The sequence below is a fragment of the Microtus oregoni genome, unplaced genomic scaffold (assembly GCF_018167655.1).
Source record: "Microtus oregoni isolate MIOR12 unplaced genomic scaffold, Mior012 000005F_ref0000423, whole genome shotgun sequence".
NCBI lineage: Eukaryota > Metazoa > Chordata > Mammalia > Rodentia > Cricetidae > Microtus > Microtus oregoni.
In genome coordinates, this window is record NW_024543064.1 from 41,797,361 (window position 1) to 41,822,128 (window position 24,768).

The 24,768-nt window shown below is 44.1% G+C and overlaps 1 protein-coding gene across 3 annotated transcripts in view; it reads left to right on the forward strand.

Moving 5' to 3' along the window:
- The window catches only part of Tceanc2 (transcription elongation factor A N-terminal and central domain containing 2), a 44,384-nt gene that overhangs the window by 1,084 nt on the left and 18,532 nt on the right, over positions 1 to 24,768 (forward strand). The window contains exons 1-3 of one of the 3 annotated variants that reach the window (XM_041651902.1): positions 126 to 324; positions 800 to 943; positions 15,443 to 15,584. In XM_041651902.1, coding sequence (XP_041507836.1) covers positions 842 to 943; positions 15,443 to 15,584 — 244 coding nt within the window. In that variant the 5' untranslated portion in view covers positions 126 to 324; positions 800 to 841. Of the gene's footprint in view, positions 1 to 125; positions 346 to 799; positions 944 to 15,442; positions 15,585 to 24,768 lie in introns of those variants that run through there. The other 2 variants (XM_041651901.1, XM_041651903.1) reach the window with 2 other exon arrangements.

Below are 24,768 nucleotides of genomic sequence, written 5' to 3' on the forward strand. Positions count from 1 at the left end.
CGCTTCCGACTCGGCCAGTTCCTCGGCTCCTCCCAGGCCCGCCCAGGCTGCTGCCTCCTGGCCCGCCTGTGGGACTGGGCGGGCACGAGGACCCGGCCAACCCTCTCGGTTGTGGGCACGGAGAGGCGCCCGCCTCCTTCTCCGCGAGGCCGACTGAGGCGTGTAATTCGCCTCCTGCAGCCTCTGCCGCCGCGCGCCTCGCAGTGCGTTCTGGGAAGTGTAGTTCTCGGGAGTCACACAACCGAGGAACTGGGCCCGACAAGAAGTGTACCAATTAATTCCCAAGCTGGACTGGGAGGGTCTCAGAGGTCAAGAGACTAAAATGTAGGCAGGCTGAGATTTCCGGTGGGTCTCACGTCGAGCTGTGATTCGACAACCCCTTTCCAAGCTTCCGAGTGCTGGGGGCAAGGGAAGGATGGGGTTCTTGCTCATGGGTCTGGTTGGGGTCCTCTGACCACCGAGCAGTGGTTTCTGGAGCTGCTGCTGAATTATGCCGAGGTCTGGAGATGGTTGTTGATCTTAAAGTAACTCTTGGGATTGGGCTACCGTCGAGCGGTTGTATCCTCTTCCCTTCATTAGCGTGCCCTTCTGGAAGCAAGGAACCTAACCCAGGAAGTAAACTTATTGTATGGTTTCAGTTTTTGAAAAGCGAGTTCCTCTCTGGGGAGGAAATCTTACTTCCTGTAAATACCACCCAAGAGCCCCCATAATCCAGAAGTGTTTTTAGAAAATCCATTCGTGTCCCTTCTGGGAATACACATCTCAGTCTTAATGAAGTTTTGCCCCGTTTCTTGATCAGAGTACACCTCCATCACCTGAAGGTAGTTGGAGCCCCCCAACAATGGATAAATTTGTCATCCGAACGCCCAGGATCCAGAATAGCCCACAGAAGAAACAGCTCGGAGGAAAGGTTTACAAGCAAGCCACGATCGAATCTTTGAAGGTGAGAAGGGACTTGGGAGCACAACGTGCAAAGGACTGTGATAATGAGGCAGTGCCAAAGGGTTCTACTGTGGGGACCATGAGGGACATTTCAGGGACCATTTTTTCCTCCTTCTCGCGTACCCTGTACAAACCTTTATCAATTCCTGTACCTCTGCTACCCTGTAATTCAATTACTCTTGCATTGGGGTAAGGTTGCTAGCCCATAGGATCACCACCCCCCTTGATTAAAAGGTTGTTTGTTTTCTTTGTGTAGCCCTGGCTGTCCTTGAACTAGCTGTGTAGACCAGGCTAGCTGCAAACTCAAAGATCTGCCTGCCTCTGCCTCCCCTACACTGCACCATCTCACCTGGGTAAGATGTATTCTTACGATGTGTACCAGTGTCTGTGTGTGGGTATGTTCACTAGAGGCTTTGGAGCTCTTTGGAGCTAGAGTAACAGTTATTGTGAGCTACCCGAGGTGGTTGCTGGAAACTGAGCTAGGGTCCTCTGCAAGAGCAGTATATGTATATATAGGGTCCTCTGCAAGAGCAGTATATGCTCTCAACCACCCCTGAGCCATCATCTCTCCAGCCCCAAAGTTTTTAAGAAGGATTAAAGTTTCAGGTTGGATTCCATCTGCTCTAGAGACGAACCTAATAAGGAGTAAGTGAGGACGCTTTATTGTGCTTTGGCATCTTGTTGGCCAGAATTGTAATATAGGGCTCCACAGCTCCACCTAGGACCACAGGGACTTCAATGTGTTATTTGCTCCCTGGAACTAAGTTTGCTTCCGACTAGTTAGGAAGAGGTGAGGAGCATTCACAAACAGGCAGTGAAGCTAAGTGTGCTAGTGCACATTTGTAGACCGCACACTTAGAAATCTAATGCAGGAAAATGGAGAGTTTAAGAACAAAAGGCATTACGTGGCAAGGCTCTCAAGAAAAGAAATATATTAGGGGTGTGGCTTAGTGGTAGAGTGCTTGCTTGTCATATGTGAAGCCCTCCAGTCAGTCTCCATCACCACACCAAAAAAAATTTAAAAAGCTATAATCGCATAAATGCTAAATTAATTATGATTGTGCTAAAGACACCTTGCAGTGAATCTCTGGTCACCTTGCGCCTCTTCTGCATTTTGATTTGTTTTTAGCTTTCCTGGTTGGTTTCTCTATACCTGAGATTCCTAATGTTTGTGCAGCCTAGAGCTCGTCCTTGGTTTGAATTGTTTATCCAGGGTGACCATACCCATCCCAAGGTGCTCTGGCTGTCCCTGACACACTTGCACCTCCAGTCTCGATTTCTGAAGTGAGAGGGGATCTGGGACTAGAAACAGAGGTGGTGTGGTAGCATTCTGAGTACTTGGTTTAGATCCTAGTTGTATTCTTTCCCTAGGTGCCCCCATATGTAAGGAGTCTTTTTGGGGGCCACTAGCTCACACACACACACACATACAAAAAAAACCCCACAAAAACATGAAGAGTTATATTAATTATGAAAGCTTGGCCTTAGTTTAGGCTTGTTTCTACTAGCTCTTTAACTTTAATTAACCCATTTTTATTCATTTACTTTCTGTCTTGTGACTTTATTATCTCCTGTTCATATTGCCCATTCTGCTTGCTTTGCATCTCCTAGCGTCTCCTCTGACTTCTCCCTTCTTCCTCCTAGCATTTATGCTCCCAAAATCCTAGCTATCAGCCAATCAGCTTTTTATTAAACCATTTTGAGCGACAACTCTTTACAGTGTACAAAAGGATTATTCCACAGCACCCATAGTCTAACCAGATCTGTATTAGAAGGCAGTGAAGAGGGGCTGCCCAAATGATTTGGGGTGGGGACAGTGCTGGGATCAAATTCCAGGAGTTTTGATTGCTGAGTGAGGGCTCTACCAGAAAGCTGTTTCTAGATCACCAGCCTCCATTCCTCTCTGTTCTTTTGTATCTACAATCCCTTTGCCAGGAATGCTCTTACTGTGTTGTCTTGGAAGCAGTATAGGGTAGTGATTAAGAATATGTTGGAGCCAGGCGGTGGTGGTGCACACCTTTAATTCCAGCACTTGGGAGGCAGAAGCAGGTGGATCTCTGTGAGTTCGAGGCCAGTCTGATCAACAGAGTGAGTTCCAGTACAAGCTCTGAAGCTCCAGAAACCCTGACTCAAAAAAACAAAATAAAAGCGGGGGGGGGGGGGGGAGAAAAATATGCTAAAACCAGGTAGATGAAATTGCTCAGCAGGTCAAAGCCACTTGCTGCCAAGCCTGAAGATTTTAGTTCAGCCTGAGGAACCCCGTGGTAGCAGGAGAGAACTGACTCTCATAAGTGGTCTTGCTATGTCTCCCAGGTACATTGGAGGTGGATTGTTATGTGATGTTTTACTCTTTTGGCTTTTTGAGGGTCCCACCTCCCAGGTCCCAAATAAATCACACACAGAGACTTGCTCTTAGTCATGAATGCCCAGCCTTAGCTAGGCTCGTTTCTTGCCAGCTTTTCTTAAATTATCCCAACTATCTTTTGCCTCTGGGCTTTTCCTTTTCTTACCTCTCCGTATCTTTATTGTCACTCTCACTCGGTGACTAACTGGGTGGCTGGTCCCTAGCATCCTCCTCTCCTTGTTCTCTTGCTGCTCCTCTTCCTCCTCGTTTCTCCTATCTAGTCTTTCTGCCTGCCAGCCCCTCCTATCCTTGCCCCTGCCTTGCTATTGGCCATTCAGCTCTTTATTAGACCATCAGGTGTTTTAGGCAGAGAATCACAGCTTCACAGAGTTAAAAAAAAAGCAGCACACCTCCGAATAATTTGATCCAACAGATGGTCTTTGTGTCATTCTTAAGCAAGTTCCTCTTACCGCACTTGCTTATGCTTTATCAGACTGGCTTCTTGGCGTATCTGCATCCTGCTACACTTCAGGTTTCTTGAACCTGTGTCCTAATGGCTTTGTGTCTCTACTGCCTGGCACAGGATTGACATAAACTATATGAAAATAAACTATATTTTCCTAAACAACCAAGTCATGTAGAACTCTAAAAGTTTTGGGGTGGCATGCTGTTGGGCCCCAGCATGACTCATGTGTGACTCTCCATTTGTGTGAAGACATTCCAGCCACCCGTCCTTTACTGCTTTTTTCTTTCTGTTATGTTTGTCTCCTTTAAGCTGTTAGGGCTTTCTTTGGACTTGATACTGGTTCCTTTTCCTGTAAAATATTTCCCTTTGTTTTTATAGAGTTAATTTCTACTTGTTTATTTACTCAATCAAGAACTACTTTCCTTGTGAAACTTAGCTTATAAGTTACATGGATATAGGGACTCTGGAATATTACACCTCTGTACCCTTGGAATATATTAGTGTCTGGTATATATTAAGGAGTCATTAAAAATTTGTTGAAATTGAATGTTGAAGTATTTTCTGCCTCCTTTAAGGGAGTTAATCCTTCCATCTTCAATTCGCTCTCTTTTTCTCTCTCTTTAAAATTTTATCAATTTTTTAAAATGTGCATGGGTGTTTTGCCTGCATGTATCTGTGTACACCATGTGTATCCAGCGCCTAAGGAAGCAGGAGAGGGCCTGAGATCATCTTGGATGTGAAGTTATGGGTCATTGTCAGCTGCCCTGTGGGTTCTGGAACTAAACACGGGTCCTCCAGAAGAACAGACAGTGCTCTGAACTGCTGAGCTGCCTCTCCAGCCCCACTTAGAAGGATTTGATAGGAAAAAGAAACTTTATGCCCAGAACTCTGCTGGGTACGGCAGGGAGCATAAGAAAAGCCTGAGATCAAAATGTAAGCCCTCATGAGACTCCCCGTAAGGATGTGAGCGCATAATAACTATGAAATCATGCTGCGATAAACTGTGTATGATTTATAGAATTTCTCTGCCAAGTCACTTATTCCCACACACCACCATCATGGTTTAGCTTTAGTTTTTACTTCTCTTGAAACAGCATCACAGTGTAGCCCAAGCTGGCTTGTGATCTTCCTGCCTGGCCACCTTGTGTTGGGATTAGAGGCATGTTGTAGCTAGTCTTTGTCTGTTCTGCCAGCCAGCTCTCAAATCAAAGCATGGAGATTTATTATTAATTATAAAAGCTCAGCCAATAGCTTAGGCTTGTTTCTAACTAGCTCTTTTGTTTTGTTTTTTGTTTTTGTTTTTTCAAGACAGTGTTTCTCTGTAGCTTTGGGACCTGTTCTGGAACTAGCTCTTGTAGACTAGACTGGCCTTGAACTCATAGAGATCCACCAGCCTCTGCCTCCCAAGTGCTTGAATTAAAGGCTTATGCTACCACTGCCTGGTTCTTACTAGTTCTAATTTAATAAATTAACCCAAATTTTCATTAATCTATATCTATCATGTGACTTTTACCTCTATCCCACTTTGTGTGTCCAACTCATTCCATGTCTGGCTAGCTTCTCCCCTTCTTCCCAGCATTCTGTCTGCCCCCCAAATCCTACCTAACTATTGGCTGTTTAGCTTTTTATTAAACCAATCAGAGTGATACTTCTGATTATTCCACAAAATATCCTCCTTTTGTCTAAATAAAGAGGAAAGATTGTAACTCTAACAAAGTAAAACTATATATAATAAGAACAATTATGAAGTAAGTATTACATTTACCGTGTCCAGTCCATTTGTATTTGGCATATTTGGGGAGAATACTCCATTTTTTAGTCTTTTTATTTTCTATCATAACTAAGGAAAATGTAACTAACTATCTAGTCCTGGAAAGACCCTGGAAAGATGTACTATTACCCGAGTAAACAGGAAGTGCAGTGCAAGCCATTCCCAAAATTCTAGAAATGATAGAGACATCTGGCTGCCTGGGCATTTACCCAAGGTTCTTCTGCAAAGTTGGGGTGTCCATCTTCAGCCTACAGGCTGAGAATATCTGGCAGACATCTATAAAGCAGAAATTTTGAAGAACTGTCCTGCCTTGTTTTCTCAAAGTTCAGCAGTATTTTTCCATTGTGTCCTGTTTGTCCAGTTTATACAGCATACTCTCAACAATCAAGGCAAGGCCAGTTTCTTGCCCAAATGGCCAGCCTTGCCACATTGAAAGCAAACTCCATGTGGAGGTTCTTCAGTGCCCAGCATCCTTTTATGAAGTAGATTGGTACTGCCAGGAACAGATATATTTTGCTGTCATGAAAAGCCCTATGTTAACAAAACATTTTTCATGCCATATTCAGTAAGTCTTTGAAGTGTTTGAAGACCATCTATCTATCTAAAATACATGTTTAACCTTGAAAACATGCCTAATATGTTTTCAACTAGAGGTTGTTCAAAAGTAGACCTAACAATTCATACTTTTATCTCATCATTTCTATATTATGTCCTGCTTTTTCTCTTCAGAAAAAGATTCCTGTTCAGTTTTTTTATTTTTTTTATTTTCGAGACAGGGTTTCTCCGTAGCTTTTGGTTCCTGTCCTGGAACTAGCTCTTGTAGACCAGGCTGGCCTCGATCAGTTTTTTTTTTTTTTCTGACCATGACCAATAACAGTTTGTAACCCACCCCCCAAACAATGACAGACATTCATAATCCTCCAAATGATCAAAAACCACCCATCCCATCTCTTGGGAATGTGGGTGTTATATTCTCTAGACTTCTTTCTGTTGTCTGGGGGCTTTGGCATCTTTAAGGGACCCTGAAAAAATTAAGATAATGGTCAAGTCCTGGGAGAGCTAGCTGTTGTTCAGTCTCGGTATGATGGGAGGATGTAAGGGTTATCTAAAGTCCTGGCTGGAGTGGTCTGTGAGGCTGGACCGTCTCAGCCAGCAGCCTTGAGGCTGTTCTGAATGCACAACTCAGAGGAAACTACAACAGAGGCTCTTGGGGAGGCTGAATCACCTGGCCACCCATTTTCATTGGTGCCTGCTCCCCTTCTTCTGAAAACACACAAACTTTCAAAGGTAACTTGCATTATCTGCATTAACACAAGTATGGAATGTGCAGTGTACACAAGTCACTTAAAGATGATTTTTTTGTTTTATGTTTGAGCAGGTAAAATATACGTCACCTGTCATATAGGGGTTTTTTTTTTTTTAGGTTTATTTCTTTATGTCTGTAGCTAGTATTTTCAGGGGGTCTCCCTGATCAAACCTGATCTCTATCAACCTTGAAAGAACCCACAGCCTTTCGTTTTCTTTGGAAACAAAAGCATAATCTCTTCCTCAATGAACATATTTTTGGCTTCAAAGTTAAGACATTTTAAAAATATATAGTTTGGTTTAATTTAGTAGTTTTTATAATTCAGTGTCTCTTAGCATCTATTATTTAATCATCAGCAATCAAAATATTTAAAGTCAATATAACACCATACAGGATCCAGACTCCCTGTGTATTTCCCATCTCCATGTGGCTTTTTTTTTAGGTACTTTACTTCTCTCTTTAGAAATTTTATTTTGTTTTTAAACTATTGTTTTTTTATGCTGCCTGTATCCTTTTTTTTTTTTAAGCCAACACACATTGTTAAACACACTGTAACCTGTTTAGAGGTTTATTCTGTCTGAACCTGCTTTACTGTGCATCTGTAATCTTTTCTGTCTGCATGAGCAGAACCTTAAACCGCTGTGCAGCTTAACTCATGGCACACTGCCCCAAGGAGATGCTTGTCTCTGTACCATGGCCCCAGTGACAGACTGTGGAACTAGGACGCTCCGTTTGGCTCCATTGTTGTGTTTGGGACCTTTATTTTATTTTATTTTTAAGCTTTCTCAGGTCTTATGTGGAAATATGTGCCCCCAGGTTGGATCCTATTTGTAGATGGATTTTTCTGTCCCGCCAATCAGCTCCTAAGTCATGACATGGAGACTTATTATTAATTATAAAAAGTCAGCCAATAACTTAGATTTGTTTCTAACTAGCTCTTTTTTTTTTTTTCGAGACAGGGTTTCTCTGTGATTTTGGAGCCTGTCCTGGAACTAGCTCTTGTAGACCAGGCTGGTCTCGAACTCACAGAGATCCGCCTGCCTCTGCCTCCCGAGGGCTGGGATTAAAGGCGTGCACCACCACCGCCTGGCCAACTAGCTCTTATAACTTAAATTAACCCTTTTTTTGTTTTTTTTTTTTTTCCGAGACAGGGTTTCTCTGTAGCTTTGGAGTCTGTGCTGGAACTAGCTCTTGTAGCCCAGGCTGGCCTCGAACTCACAGAGATCCACCTGCCTCTGCCTCCCGAGAGCTGGGATTAAAGGCAAGCGCCACTACCGCCCAGCCTCCATATTTGTACTAATTTATGTTTCGTGTGTCCTACTCTTTCCATATCTGGTTGCCTTCTCCCTTTCTTCTTCCCAGCATTCTCTCTGCGAATCCTGTCTAACTATTGGTTGTTCAGCTTTTTACTAAAGCAATCTAAGTGACACTTCTTCGGAGTGTACAAAAGGGTCATTCCACAACAGCATGTGCCACTGTGGCTGATGGGCATTCTGGTTTAGTGCAAGAATGTGCTGAAGGCTGAAGCCTTGTTTTCCTCACCAGTATCAGGGTAGCTCAACCTGCAGAGTTGTCATAGAACTTACGAGTAAATGCTTGGTGAGAGGGCCGACTGAGCTTTATGCCTGACATGTAGTAAAGATCCATAGTTTTTTTTCTCCTGTGCAAGTCAGTGGGTAAAGGCACTTGCTGCCAAGCCTAACTAAGGGCCTGGGTTTGGTGACCCAGGACCTAAATAGTGGAAGGAGAGAACCAACTTACATGCTATCTTCTGACCAACACATATGCCCTATGACCTATGCATGCACAAATGAATAAAAATGTCAAAATAAAAATGTAAAGGCTTGTATAGTAAGACTAAAGCTTCAGAGAAGGTAATTGTGGTGATAATAATGATGGCATTTGTTGAGCCTGGTTTTTTGTTTGTTTGTTTGTTTGTTAGTCTGTTTTGTTTTATTTTGTTCTGTTTGATTTTTCGAGACAGGGTTTCTCTGTAGCTTTGGAGCCTGTCCTGGAACTAGCTCTTGTAGACCAGGCTGGCCTTAAAGTCACAGAGATCTGTCTGCCTCTGCCTGGAATTAAGGACTCGTACCACTACCATCCAGTGAGCCTGTTTTTATAGGTCAGACATTAAACTTTACAGATATTGATTCTTAAGTCTTAGTAACAGCTATGAAAGGTTTTATCATTCACAGATGACATGGCTTACTGGTTAAGAGCACTTCCAGAGCCAGGTGGTGGTGGCACATGCCTTTAATCCTAGCACTCAGGAGGCAGAGGCAGGCGGATCTCTGTGAGTTCAAGGCCAGCCTGGTCTACAAGAGCTAGTTCCAGGACAGTCTCCAAAGTTACAGAGAAACTCTGTCTCGAAAAACAAAAACAAAAAACAAACAAACAAACAAACAAAAAGAGCACTTCCAGAGGACCTGAATTCTATTCCCAACACTCATGACAGCTCACAACTCTCTATAACTCCAGTTCCAAGATATTTGATGCCCTCTTCTGGCCTGTGAAAGTGTCAGGCATATAATTGGTGAACAGACATGCATGTAGGCAAAAACCCATTAAAACCCATTACATAAAAAAAGAAAGGACTCAATGAATAGAGAGGTGAGGTGGTTTGCCTAAGGCCAGTGCAGCACGGAGTAGCAGAGCAGGGGTTTGAACCAGGCAATCTGAGTCTATATAGTCTGCCCACTAGAACTAAAAAGAAGTAGGAGTTTCTAAATGCCAAGCTGGGAGGTATAACAATCTTAAGACCGTTTTACTTCTGTTATCAGCATATTACAAGTAATTTCACCATGGTCTTATCTCATGTAATAAAAGGGATACTCGGTGGAACTCTTGTAGTGCACATTTAAGTGGTAAAGGTTAATTTGGCTAATCTCATCTTACTCCTTTACGAAGTGATTAGTTCTAAGAACATATTTTTAAAACTATTATTATTATTAAAAGATATAGACTATGCCAGTTCTTTCAGGTTTAGCGCTTTGGAATGCTTTATGAACTTTTCCTTTGCAGGACTCACCAACCAGTGTATTGCTGCCTGCCCCAGCCGGTGGAACGGTGCACATATCACTGCGTATGAGTGACCGCCTTCTGTGGCCACTCTTGTCAACCTGCAAGGCAGCTGTCCCAGCTGTAAGACGAGACAAAAGGACCATATATTCCCAGTGATAACCGTCCAGTATTCAGATTAGCTTTCCCTGCTGTACTCCACAGCCGTTCCGTTCTCTTGTGTCTGTGTTCTGAGTATGCCCGTAAGGGATGGCGGTGCATGCTTGCAGTTCTATAGTTCGAGCTCTCAGACGGTGGAAGTTGAAGTTGAAGGTCATCCTCAGCTACCTAGCAAGTTCAAGGCTAGGAGCCTGGGCTGCCTGCGACTGTACTCTGCCCTTCAAAAAAGTAAAAATAAACTGGGCAGTGGTGGCACACACCTTTAATACAAGCACGTCGGAGGCAGAGGCAGGTGAATCTCTGTGAGTTCAAGACCAATCTGGTCTACGAAGCAAATTCTAGTACAACCAGAGCTGTTACACAGAGAAACCCTGTCTTGAAAAAACAAAACAAAAAGTGAAAATAGTTATAATCAAATATTTCTTTGATATCTGTAAGAATTCCCTGTCTGTTTTCTGCTCTTATTCTTCAGACCTGAAACTATTGTATATAGATTTGTTTCATTCCACCTCCTGTACATTGAGGATGGGGAGATAAATTAAGATTGTTTTCACCCTCCAGCTATAGTCTGGTGGGAAAGATAGTCTTGTTAACAAGTGCATGCAGAAGCGTGGATACAGGAAGTGGTATGCAAACAGGAATGTGGTCAAAGGCAGTAGAAGGGAGGATTCATGGAAGAGTTGATACTCAAGACTGTTTAAAAGACAAATGATTTTCAGGCAAAGGAAGTGGGTGTGAACCCTGTTTTGGCAGCTGCTGATAGTATCTAGAGCATATATTGACACTAAAGGATCTCGGGTCATGGAAGAGCTTTTATATCAAGCTTAAGAGTTTGGACTTAAGCCAGGCAGTATTGACACACATCTTTGGTCCCAGCTCTCAAGGAGGCAGAGGCAGTCGGATCTCTGAGTTCAAGGCCAGCCTGGTCTACAGAGCAAGTTCCAGCACAGCCAGGACTACACAGAGAAACACTGTCTCCAAAGAGCAGCAATAAAATAGTTTGGATTTATTTGTTCCATAAGTCAAAATGATCTGATTTGGGATTTCTAATCTGTTTCCGAACATGTCTAGATGGCTAGATTAAACATCTTTAATAGGCCAGGCATGGTGGCTCACACCTTTAATCCCAGCACTAAGAAGTCAGAGGTGGGCAGATCTCTGTGAGTTCAAGGTCAGCCTGATCTATAAAGTGGGTTCTTGGCCAGCCTGGTCTACAAGAAAGAAAATCCTAAGGTACCGAGAAGAGACAGGAAATGGAATCCTGGAGCTTAAGTAGAAGATGAAGTTGGATTGTTTGGATGTATGGAAAGCAGCTGTAATGCTTACAGGCTAGAACTTAAGGTCAGCATGGGACAGGCCTCCGAGCCTCATCTGTTGGGAGCTGGAGCTGGTACCCATGCCCCCAGTGGAATTCAAAACTAGAATAGGTCTACCATGTTTGTGGAAAGTGAGCTAGAAAAATTCTGCCTACCAGTTGAAGAACACAGTATGAAGATTGCCATCTTGTTGGGGTCTTAGATAAAAAAGGATTGACATTAATACATTAGAACCACATGCCTGTTAACTGTGCATACAAACTGTAAAGTTAGCATGAAGTCTAGGGTAAAACCAGGAAACTCCAAAACCTTGAAGAAGCACATGTGAGTTTCTTATTCAGCCCTCCACATCCTAGAACACACAGACTCCCAAGGAAAGCAATCCTCTAGAGAACTCGTAGTCCAGACAAACCCCATGAGAAAGTAAACTATGAGGTGGGTAAGTGAGCAGGTAGATATGATAAATTCTCTACCCCAAGAAATGGGGATAAGAGAACTATCTGAAATCTTAGATATGTTTTGAATTTTCACAAAGATTTTAAAAAGGAAAGGAGTAGAAATAGGAATGAAAAAAGAATCAGCTCGTCCAATGAAAACGACATGTTTGTTGAAGTAGAAACATATTGAACAGGTTAAAGTAGACATGATGTAGCCTAAGAGAAAAATCATGAATAGGAAGCTTGATAATAAGGAAATAATTTAGAATATATCACTTAGAAATAAAAGAATTAAAAAAAACATAATAGGAGTTTTTGAAAGAGACTTGTAAGAAGATTGGGGCAAATATTTCTTTGAACATGGGTCCTAAAATGGCAGCATTTAAATGAAAGAAACACAATTATTCTTAAACTATGAGAAAAAAAAACAAGGTTAAAACTTAGAGCCAAGGGTGATGACTCTTAAATATAGGAGGATGGGGAACTTGAGGCCAGCCTAGGGTATGCAGAACCTGTCTCAAAACAAAACAAAAAAATCAGTCTGCTTAGACAAGAAAGGAGCCAAGGACTGGAGAGATGGCTCAGAGGTCGAGAGCATTTTCTGCTCTTCCAGAGGTCTTTTTTTTTTTTTGGTTTTTCGAGACAGGGTTTCTCTGTGGCTTTGGAGCCTGTCCTGGAATTAGCTCTGTAGACCAGGCTGGCCTCGAACTCACAGAGATCCTCTTCCAGAGGTCTTGAGTTCAGTTTCCGGCAACCACATGGTGGCTCACAACCATCCTTAATGAGGTCTGGTGCCCTCTTCTGGCCTGCAGGCACACGCAGGCAGAACACTGTGTACATACATAATAAATAAATCTTTAAAAAAATAAAAAAGAGAGACAAAAAGTAAAGAAAAAAATATGTCTAGTGAGTAACCAATACAGATGGACAAAGAGGGTATTGGAAAGGTAGATCCTTACATTACACCAGGCAGGCAGAAGGGTGGGAGAGAGAACCAGCAGTACCCACTACTCAGAGCATGAAGCTACAGAGAAAGTGAACAGGTGAGAGATAGTACACAAAAAGTCAGAGTTCATGGAAGCAGTATGTGTAACAGTGAAGACGTGGGAAGGAAACCCCTCTAAGATGTGTATAGCATAATAGGGTTACTGTTCTCTACTGCTAGCGTGGCTCAGCTCTAACTATGTGTGTTAACATGAACACCTCAAGATAATGCACTGGATAGAAAAACTTGACATATACCTTTCAATAGGAAATATCTCCTGTGTGGCTTAGGTTCTGTTGACCACTAATACTAGTGCACACTGCACAGCACATAGAAAAGCCTTTCCCTCTCAGGTTTGATTGAATTTCCTGGGGGCTGAGAACAGGGAGTAGATATAAAAATGTATCTCTCTGGAACTTATGCAGGCAGTGTGTGAATCCCGACCCTGCATCTACCATAGGCCATAGAGAAGGTCCGGGTCAGAGGGGGAGAGCAGAATGTGATCATCTGTAGAAAGTGAGGACACCTTTGTGGCAGTTTCTGTTGGAGAATCAACTCTGTTCCTGGAGTTGGTCAATGCCCAGACCGGACCTGTGCTTGGGAAAGCCCAAAGACAGTTAGTTGCTGGCTGATGGCAGAGGGAGAAGCGGATCCCTTGCCAGCCTGTTACCTTTGGGAGTTTTTTAGGGCAAAGATGTTGGTCATAGGAGAGAATGCTGGATAGCCTGGGTTTAAATAGAGTGGCTGGGTTTGCAGACGCCTTAGAAGGATTCTGGGGTGCCTACAGAGAAAGCGTACAAAATAATGGGTTTCATTATAACTTCTTTTTCTTTTTACATTTGTTTATTGTGGCAGTCAGAGGACAACTTGCTGTTCTGCCATGTAGGTTCTGGGGACTGAACTCGGGACTTCAGGTTTGGCAGTGCCTCCTGAGCCATCTTACCAGCTCTTGTTATGGCATTTTCATACATGTTTCATTATATGTCCTTACTCTCTTCCCACTGCCTTCCCCCACATGTTTTCATGTTACATATATCCCAGCATTCTCTCTGGTTCCCCTTCCTTTAGAGCTCCTCCTCTCAGTCCCCCCCCCCCCCCCCCGCGCGTGCGCGCGCGCGCGCGCGCGCGCTCTCTCTCTCTGTATGTGTGTGTCTGTGTGTGAGAGAGAAAGAGAGAGAGGGAGAGAGAGAGCTGTAAGAATCATTACCAATATAGTAAGTGCTTCAGGTAGGGAATCTGGGAATCTCTAAAGAGCTGCAGAAGTCATCCTGTCAGGGAAGTCATCTTTAAATGCCTGCCGGTTCAGATGACACCAAAACCTGATCAGTGTCAAATCTTTTCCTTGCTCTCCTAACTTTGAACTTAGAAGGCAAAACCAAAAATCAAAGAGGAAGCTGGGAAATAGGGAGATGGATGTACCTTCCTTTCACCCTTGGCTTCTAGGCTGGAAACAGACTCCATGTTCTCCCTCCAAGAGAAGGAGGATAGATAGATAGATAGATAGATAGATAGATAGATAGATAGATAGATAAAAACTATTTTGAAATTTCATGTAGAAAAGTGCATACATGCTAAGTATTATGAGGAACTTCCATGATGTGAATATGTTTATCTTGAACATTACCAGAACCCTGAAACTTCCTAAGGCCATTCTTGACCCCCTAACTGCCCACCTACCCAGGGTAATAGTGATCCAAGATAAGATATTTAATTTTCAATTTTTTTGGTTTGTTTTTCGAGACAGGTTTTTCTTTGTAGCTTTGGAGCCTTTCCTGGAACTAGCTCTTGTAGACCAGGTTGGCCTCGAACTCACAGAGATCCACCTGCCTCTGCCTCCCGAGTGCTGGTATTAAAGGTGTGCGTCACCACTGCCCGGCATAATTTTCAGTTATAAAAGCTACTTTTTGTCTGCCACTTTTGCTTACTAAAAAGCTCTTAGTTTAAATGATTCCAAAACTACAGGAAAATCGCGTGACAGTACGAAAGCTTCCCCGTTTCCTTCCCCTTATTCCTAATCTCTAGTGTTTTGTGCTTAATGGAAGCCTGAGACTCAGCCGTAAGGTGCTAGCTTCTTCTCAAAGGAAGACCGGAAATGAGTTTGGTGAAGGGTGTAAACGGACTTAAATTTTATAATGCTCTACTTTCTGGGGAATGACAAAATGACAACCTTTTAAAAAGTAGTGGGTCTCTCCCTGTACCTTCCTGTGTGTTTGATTTTTTTTTTTGTTTTTTTTTTTTTAATTCTTCCAGAAAGAAAATTTGGGTTTCCCCCTGGGAAGTGGGGAACTGTTTGTGTGATTTTTATTGCTGAAGTAAACATGGTTTTATGACGTCTCTGCTCCATGCATACAAATTAAGACACTTAAGCGAGCTCTGAGGTTGATTCACCTTAGCATCGTCTTCCTTCCCCTTTCTTCCTTAGTACCTCTCTCTGCTAAGTGCCCAGTGGTGTCTGGCATGGTGAGATTAAAAGTTGCACTTTTCTTAATAGATGCAACTCTCCTCCTGGTCTGCAGTAAGCAGGACCTGCTTTTAAGCAATTACCCATCATTTGGGGCTATCAGACACACTGTGCTTTGGTTGGTTCAGGTCATAATCAATAATTCATATGTCAATAGGAGAGCCATTAGCTCAGGTGAAGGCAGATGCCTTTCTAATGAAAATGTTCCATTTTCCAAATGACTTTTCTTTTTCACAGAGAGTTGTGGTTGTAGAAGACATAAAAAGATGGAAAGCTACGTTGGAGCTTCCTGGTCAAACCAAGGAGAACCTAGTTGTAGCCTTACAAGAATTAAAGAAGAAAATCCCCTCCAGGGAGGTGTTGAAGTCGACGAGGATAGGTATGCTCTGAGCTCTGTGGGAAGTACTTCAGAGTGTCTCCCCCTTCTTCCCGTACACTATGCCTTGTCTGACCCACCCAGGTTTTGCACACTCACTGAAGGGGACTATTGTTTAGAGCATTTTACTAGCCTCAGGCTAATACTTTTGTAATATTTTGTAAAAATTCAAGAAAAAAAATGAAGTGAAAATACACAAAACATAGTCCTCAATCTTTGATTTTTTTTTCCAATTTACTGTATGTTGGGAGGGGGGTCGGGTGTGTGTTTGCCACAGTGCACATATGGAGGTCAGGGGACAGCTTAGTGGACATTGGCTCTCTCCCTCTAACGTGTGGCAAGTTGGGTGGCAAGCACCTTTACCCATTGAGCCGTCTTGCCGCACCTCCCCCACCTTTTGATCAGAGTGAGCAGAACTACTCTGTCCACTTATTAGACAAGGTCTGTACTTATCATATAAACTGGTAAGTGACAGTGACATATAGGTCACATTTTGAGTGTGCCCGATGCTGACTGCGCAAAATGTTTGAGACTTGGTTGTGACCTCGAGGAGCTCGAGGAGCTGGGTAGAGAGGCGATGGTGTAGACAAACAGGAGTGATGCCCTGCTGTGGTTATAAATACGCACAGGCGACCTGCCACTGTCCACTCCCCCGACCTGGAGAGACTGTGCGATCAGAGGTAAAGCAGTTGCTGTAATCTGGGGACTTTGGAGAGATTTCATAGAGGGGGCAGCATTTCAGTTAAATCTTGAAGGAAACTCGGCTTAATCTGTCCTCAGCGGCAACAATCACCGGCAAAGCCTGGTTTATAAAACAAAACGGTAGCGACATTTGCCGTTGTGCCGTTTATCACAGCTTTGGAGATGCTTCAGAGGTAAGTGAGGGACCACGCTGAGCTGCCGTTTTAGAGCAGCCCACAACTGTGGCTAATCTGCAAGGGAGGAACAACATGTGTTCCTCAAGCTGCTCTCGGTTCCCCCGAGAGTCCAGGATCGTCTTTCACAGCTGCTGCCTCTGCCCTCACTGGTGCAGCCATCGCCTCCTCTGCCTCCCCTTGACCTCCTCTTCCTGAGAAGCTGGAGAGAGCAGCGTCACACTGTCGCTAACAGCTGGGAAGAGCTGTGCAGAGTCCCCAGGGAGCCCCCAGGAATCTTAGAGTTGCACCCCTGTAATATAAACCAGCGTCTGAGGAAATTAGATGCTTAAAGAACATAAAACCCTATCATTATAGCCAAGGAGATGCTCCCATCTGCGGTAGGATTTGCTGTCTTTTTAGGTTGTGGTCACTAGAGGGCAATAAGACCATTCACATGAGCCTGTGAGGCCGTTCCACCAGTAGAGGGTACTAGTGTTTAATACTTTATGACCTGCTTGTTTATGTAGGTGCACGATCCTGTTTAGACACATATCACAGGTACTATATGTGATCAGATCTTAAATCTTAGCATAATAAGCTAGGATTGTCCTAATGGCAGGACAGGTGATCATTTTAAAACCCGTTTCTGTTTGACCTTTGAATATGACTGTGAGTGCTTTCCGGATGCTCAGAGGTTACAGCTCAAGGGCCATAATAGATCGACCATGAGGTCTGACTTAGCAGGAACTGGAATCCATCTAACTTTGGAACCCTGACCTTACTCCAGCCTTCCCTAAACTTGAAATTGCATGGAATGCAGGGGGTTCTGGGTTCCTTTACAGTTATATCAGGTGAAAATCTCACTTAGATCATTTCCTGAAAATGTTTACGCTTCAACTTTTAGCCTTCCTGCCTGGCTCTACCTTGTGGGGTGTAAGAAACAAAATCTACAGAGTATCTTCTGTGTGCTGGGAACTGTGGGGTATAAAGGAGAAAGGAGTTGCTCCTTCTTTTTGAGCTTTGAATCTGATGGAAAGACAGGCAGTTTGATAAGACCTTTCCTGTGGTGTAGTGCTGTGCTCTGTCACCGGGAGAAGTTAGCCAAGTGGATGGAAGTAGGAGAGAAGGTGTTGAAGAATGTGTCAGGCAGAGGGTGTGTCGTGGAAGTGGGAGAGAGAACGTGGTCGTGTTCCAAAAGCTCCAAGTTGTTAGGTGTATTTAAAATGGAACATGCCAGAGAGAGTATGGCAAGGAACGAGACTGAGAGACAGTCTGGACCAGATGGAGGAGGCTTTTTGTAAGCAATTCAGAACTGTTTGGTTTTGGCAATATATTAGTTATCTATTACTGTATGAAATTGCCCTAAAATTTAGTTGCTTAAGAAAGTATTCCTTCACATAGTTTCCTGAGGGTCAGCAAACCAGGAGCCAGTTTATCTGAATGGTTCTGGCTCAGGGTATGTTTATTTTGGTTTAGTTTGGTTTGGTTTGATAGGGACTCTTAAAACCAGGCTGGCCGTGTAGTTTGGAATGACCTTAAGCTCTGGATTCTCTTATCTTCCTTGCCTAAATACTGTGTGACGTGTTCCCCTCTCCTCCTGCTGGTCCCTGTCTTTACGAGCTTGGCGTTGGCTGTTGGTTAGAGGTGCAGTCTTCTGGTGGGCTTCTAAGATAGCACAGTTAGAGGATTGCTTCGAGAAGACCCTTAGTTCCTCATCACACAGCCTGTCCTCCTGGCTGTTCCTCATAGCAGCTGACTTCCCCAGAGCCCATGATCCCAAAAAGGTCAAGAACTGAAACAACAGTCAATACAGAAGCCACAATTTGCTGTTTGTCTCTTTGGTTGGTTTTTTTGAAACAGAGTTTTGTTGTGTAGCCCAGGTTGGCCTGAAACTCGCTGTGCACCCAAGCTAGCCTCTAATTTATAATTATCTTGCCTCGGGCTCTCAAGTGATGGGATTACAGGCAGGAGCCACTGTGCCTGGTTTCCATAGTTTCTTTTATAGCTTAATCTCACAAGTACCATTTTCATTGGATTCTGCCAGTGGCTGCATGTTTTGAATGGCAACTACCCAAGGTGTGGTTACCAGGATATGAGACTCCCTGAGGGTTGTCATGTGTGCTGGCTACGCACGCTCATGTTTATTTGTTGAAAATTGATAACCATTCGCTCTTCAAGTGTGCTTTTATTTTCTCTGTCCCCTCCTGAGATTCAGCGGTCTAGAGAATCTCTTCAGATATGTGCCTTCCAAACTCCTAATTCTCTCTTCTGCAGACTCTTACCTCATTCATGAGTTCTTCATTTCAAAACTGTTTTTATTTTTTTCGTGTTTCTTATTTTCTCTAGAATCATAGAGCATCTCAAAAGAAATGTCTAAAAAGATATTAGATACAGCCTTTAATTCCAGCATTCAGGAGACAGAGGCAGGCGGATCTGAATTTGAGGCCAACCTGGTCTACAGAGCGAGTTCCAGGACAGCTAGGAATACACAGAGAAACCCTGTCTTGAAAAACAAAGAACCAAATTTTTTAAAAAAAAAACACCAAGATATTGGGTATATAAAACTGAATCTAAAGAAAGATTGTAACCATTTTGATATAAATGACTCATCATCAACATAGAGCGAGGAATTGTGGCGACAGAAACAGATAAGCCATCGCACAAAGCCAAGCCCCAGTCCTGAAGCACATGGATATTTAAAGGGTTTTAGGACCATACCGAGAAAGCTGACCAGAGGGACAGAAGAAAATGCTGTCATTTAAATGAAAGAGTCAGGGTTTGGAGGGAGGCATGGTCAGCCTCCATGGTTATCACTGGACCAGATAAGCTTAGTTCAAAAATGGCACTGATTTATAAAATAGTCATTAATAATTTTAGGACAGTCTCAGAGGCAAGGTTGGAGACAGGAGCGAGAGGAGCAAAGTGGGGTGTGGAAATGACCCTGAAAAGAGAAAAGCTTTTGAGAAGTTTGGTAGTAGAGAGAGAGGTGACGGGATGGGGAAGGGGAAGGAGGTAGATTGAATACGTCAGGCTTTAAGAGAGAGAGTGGCAACGTGCTGAACGCTAATGAGAAGGACCTAGTAGAGGAGAGGAGTCAGCGTTGGAAAATACAGGACGAGGTCTCCGTGTTAAACTAATGAGCCACGTGAAGATCAGCAAGAGCCTTGCATCATTTGATCTGCATTTTATTTCCAATCTGGAATAATTCATTCGCTTGACACACATCAAGGACCTTGATATACCGTGGCTTACGTTGCGTGCCAGAGAGTGATGTCTAGTCTGTGTCTGTAAGATCCTCATAGTTCTTGCTTAGAGAGTAAGCATGTAAGTGTATAGTTGTGGTTGACTTTTGAAAATATGAGCGTCGGGGCACATACTAGTCCGTGAAGGTGCAGCAGCACTCTCTTCTCTGACTTGGGAAGGGTTGTCATAGAGATGCACCTTTGCTGGTTAGAATGAGCTCCTGTTTGTTGCAGGCAGAGACATGAGGAAGGAAAGGAAAGCCTAAAGGCCTGAAACGGCACATTACCATGTGGATGCACCGGGCGGTGATGCGCACCTTTAATCCCAGCACTCGGAGGCAGAGGCAGGCAGATCTGAGTTTGGAGGCCAGCTTGGTCCACAGAGCCTGTCTTCCAGGACAGGCTCCGAAGCTACAGAGCAACCTTGTCTCGTAAAACAAACAACAAACAGGATGTGAATGCACAGCAAGAGCGACAAGTGCGGGTCTGGTTCTGGCCTTGACTTCCTGGCAGTAGTGGGCTAACCTGGGACTGTCAGCCTTGTAGACCCTTCTTCCCTAAGTTACCTTTGCCACAGTATTTCATTACATCAACAAATGAAACTAGAGCACCTACCTTGTCCTGGTGCTCAGGAGACTAAGGCAGAAGGATTACCATGGGTGTGTTCCTGGTTACAGAGACCTTGTCTCAACGTAACAGTTAATAGCAAAAGGAAGCAGAGCACAGAGAAGAAACAGAAATATCTATGCAGTGGTAGATGATGATAGTTCATGGAAAAGTAGGGCAGAGGCAGAGGCCCTGGCAATGAATGTGTTGGTGCAGACAGGAGCGCATTGAGAGTGACATCTGAACAAACACGTAAAAGACGTGAGGGAGTGAGCCGTGGGAACAGAGTGCGGCCCTGGTCACTAGGGTGAGACATGATGAAAACATGAAGGACTGAGCGAATGGAGCAGAGAAACAGCTCCTCCGAGAGCCCGGAGCTGGACTCTACAAGGACCAGTTGTGGAAGTGGGGAGGTGTGATAGCCCATCGCCTCTCCTTTGTTGCCAGAGCTATCTCCTTACTGGCTCTCCTGCCTGCACACGGGCACAAATCTTCCGCTAGCTGTCTTTGCCGTCTTTCCCATACATGTTGTTTCTCTTTCTCCCTTTCTAGTTAGATTTCTTTCAAAGCGATCGCCACTCACAGTGCCCTTCTCTGGCCTTCTCGCTTTCCCAGCGGGCTTCTCCCACAGTCACTCTCCTCTCAGGACACAGTGGTTTTGTTCTGCTCGGATCCAACGGTCTTGTCTCAGTTCTCATCTTCCTAGGCTTGTGATTTGAAACCACTGATATTTTCCTTTCTCTTGGCATACGTGACACTGAACTGGCTGCTACTTGTGTATTTTTAAACGGTTTCCCTCCAGGCTCTTATCTCAGTTTGTAATTACTTATTTAATTATTTACCTCTTTATTTTCTATTTGCTAGGCAGTAACTCCCTGCCAGCAGGACCATGCTGTAGTCTGTACCAGTGCGTCTCGAGCCCTACTGCTCCAGAACAGCGGTGCATGAGTGGAAAAGGACAGGATAGGGCAGGGGCTCTCCGTGGCTCTGCTCGCCTTCCATCTCTTTCTTGTTCGGTCTGTCTTTCTCCACCAATCTAGGATGCTTCTTTAGAAAGGGCAGCTCAACCTCTAGATGCCATTCCAGCGTACTTAGCCAGTGCTCATGGCTCCAGTTTACCTATGGCCTTCATCTACACTGTCCTGTTCACCTCCTTTCTTGATCTGTTTGGGAATCTTAGATTCTAGGAAAGTTTTCCTCATTTGCTTACCTAGATTTTCCTTAAAATATCACTAATCCAGCAGGCCATATGTGTGTGTGTGTGTGTGTGTGTGTGTGTGTGTGTCAGAGAAATAGATTCTTATTTTCATTTACCAAGTAGAATAAGTGTAGTAGGTTTATCAGCCACTTGTCCTTATTCCTTTCTTTTTTGGGGGGGAGGGGAGCTGGAATTTGTGGTTTTTGTCCATTTACTGGTAAGAGTATCATTTTTCTTTTAAAGTGTGTATTTCTTTATTAATGATGTGTGTGTTTATCTGTGGGTGTACACACATTCCACAGCGTGTACTTTTGGAAGTCTGTTCTCTCTTTCCGTTGTAGGGATCCTAGGGAGCCAATGCAGGTCGGCTGGCTCAGTGACAAGCATCTCACTTTAACTACTAAGCTATCTTGCCAGCCTGGATTTTTCTTCCTAATTCTCATGAAATCCATGTAGGTGCTTCAGTTTATAAAGAAGGAAACCCACAGAGCTGAATGACTTATCCAAGGTCAGAGAATGAGTTAACCTTAGAAAGATAACGGAGAAGCCAACCTTCTTCCTGGTTAGCATGATGCACCGTGCCCTGGCCACTGGCCCCATGACCCTTCCCTGTGGGTGCTGCCATCTTTTCAAACTTAACCACTTTTAAAACAGAATGTAATGTTTTCTTTTGTGCCTCAAGTGGGAGCGTCCTGCTGGTATTTCTATTCAGTCAGTTCACTGGCGTTTTGATTTTGTTTATTTGGTTTTTGTTTGTTTGGTTTTCAAGACAAGATTTTTCTGTGTAACAACCGTGGCTATCCTGGAACCAGACTGGCCTCGAACTCACAGAGATCCACCTGCCTCTGCCTCCCAAGTGCTGGGATTAAAGCCATGCGCCACCACACCCTGTCTTGCCTGTTGAATTCTTACATAAGCTCTTTTTATGAAAATGGCCAGCTCAAGTGAGATTCTTAGACTAGAAATACATATTTGGAAGTAATTTTCTGGAAATGTCTGTTTAGAATCACAAAAGTGAATGAATTCTCTGAGTTAAAGGATTGAACCTGGAAGAAAATTCATGGAGAGGGAGTGGGAAGAAAGGGCATAGCAGCTATGGAGAGGCTAAGGGAAGGTAGGGAGCAGGGGAAAGGCAGGACAGTAGTGGCACTTGGGCCAGGGACAAGTGTCTTCAGAGGCATAAGATTCTCAAGTGCTCAGGGAAGCTGAGGACCAGCCATGCAAGGGAACCTTGTGGTTATTGGACCTCTGTGAGTGGATGCCTTTATCATAAACCAGTGGGCAAGGGACATCACGCAAACAGAAGATGAGGCGATGATGACGGTTGGCCAGCAGGCACAGCCCCCTGTAATTCTGCATCTGAGAGTCCGAGGGGAAGGGTCCTGTCAGTTATGTTGACCTGTTTCACAGATTCCTCGCTGCTTTAACTCATGGCTGGTAACTACAATAAATAACTACTCGTATTTATGAAGTGCTGTCACGTCCATGACCCATTTGACCCATGTCACAGTCCTGTGAAGTCATAATTGTTTTCTCAATTTTGAAAATGGGAAAATTGAAGCTTCGTGAGTTTAAAGTAACTTGCTCCAAGTCAGACAGCCAAGTGATGAGCCACAGTTCTAAGGTGTTCGTACACCACGTCCCGCCACTTCCTGACTCCTGTACTCCTGCAACGCTAAGGCGAAGATGTTGGCAGGGTCACATTCCTTCTGAAGGCTCAAAGAGACAGTTCAGTTCCCTTTTAAAAGCCACCAGAGGGTGGGGCAGTGGTCTTTAATCCAGCAGAGGCAGAGGCAGGGGAGTCCCTGTGAGTTTGAGGCCAGCCTGGTCTACAAGAGCTAGTTCCTGGACAGGCTCTAAAGCTATAGAGAAACCCTGTCTCCAAAAAAAAGAAAAAAAAATAAAACAACCATTCCTTAGCTTTTAGTTCCCTTTCTTTTTTTTCTTTTTTTTAAATATTTATTTATTCATTATGTATACAGCATTCTATCTGTGTGTGTGCCTGCAGGCCAGAAGAGGGCACCAGACCTCATTACAGATGGTTGTGAGCCACCATGTGGTTGCTGGGAATTGAACTCAGGACCTTTGGAAGAGCAGGCAATGCTCTTAACCACTGAGCCATCTCTCCAGCCCCTAGTTCCCTTTCTCCATCTTCAAAATTAGTGATCTGAAGTAGAGCTCGCCTCACAGCCCATCTCTCTGACCTGCCCTTCTGCCTTTCACATATCCCTCCTTGTCCCAGTTCAAGGGACTCACGTGATCACATTGAACCCACTCTGGAAAATCAAGGCTAATCTCATCTCAGGGTCCTTAACCTTAACCATAACTGTAAAGTCCCTTTTGCCGTGTGAAGTAATGGCACAGGATGAGGTGAGCATCTTTTGGGACATCATTTGTTTGCCATCGTCCTTACGTACACACCATACTGTTTCAGGCCTCTGTGTTCTTGCTCCTGTCTTATGCTATCTTGTCTCCTTACGTAGTCACAGAGACTCAGGGAAAACTTTCTGTTTCCTGTTCTCTGTTGAATTGACTCAGTTGTTCTTCAGGGCTCTTAGGACCCTTTGCAGCGATGTCCTAGGGCCTGTGATAGTTCACGCATCAGTGTGTTTGGTATGTTAGCCCTGCCTGGAGGTTCTTCGTGCACATGTGTGTCTTGTTCAGTGTTCTGGCCAGTGCCCAGCCTGGGCCTGGGATACACCTCATATTTGGTAATGTTTGCTAAATGACCAAATGGCTGCTTCCTGTGGGGAATTTGTTTTAACAATGTGTTAGGATGCAGAAACCCTTAACCTTAAACCAGGGGCCCTGACCTAGGTCATACGACCAGCAGTGACACTGCTTACTTTAAAACATAAACTCCGTGGAGCAAATAATGACTTTTTGCAGATCATTAACTTCCTTGATGTAGCTACTGACCAACTTGTAACCTTGGGGAAAGGTCATGGAACCTCTTTTTTCCGTTGAAATGAGAGAAGGTAGGACTGTTTGATCACCAGAGGTGACAGACTAGGGCAAAAGCCGGGCAGTTTAGGTATGGTCTTGACGACCAGCCCTGTTTTTCACCTTGCTTCCTACATTTAGCCCTCAGTACCTCAGGCTCTTCACCTGTAAGATAGGTTCCGGGGCTTGCAGGAGTTAAGTCAGATACTGTTGGGCAGCTCCCCGTTGCCATGGCAATGCCCAAGATTGTCAATTCAAAGGGGGAAAGACCAGTGCTGACCACGGTCAATCTCAGCCATGTTCCCTTGGCCCCGTTGTTTCCAAGCTGTGGTGCATCGTCG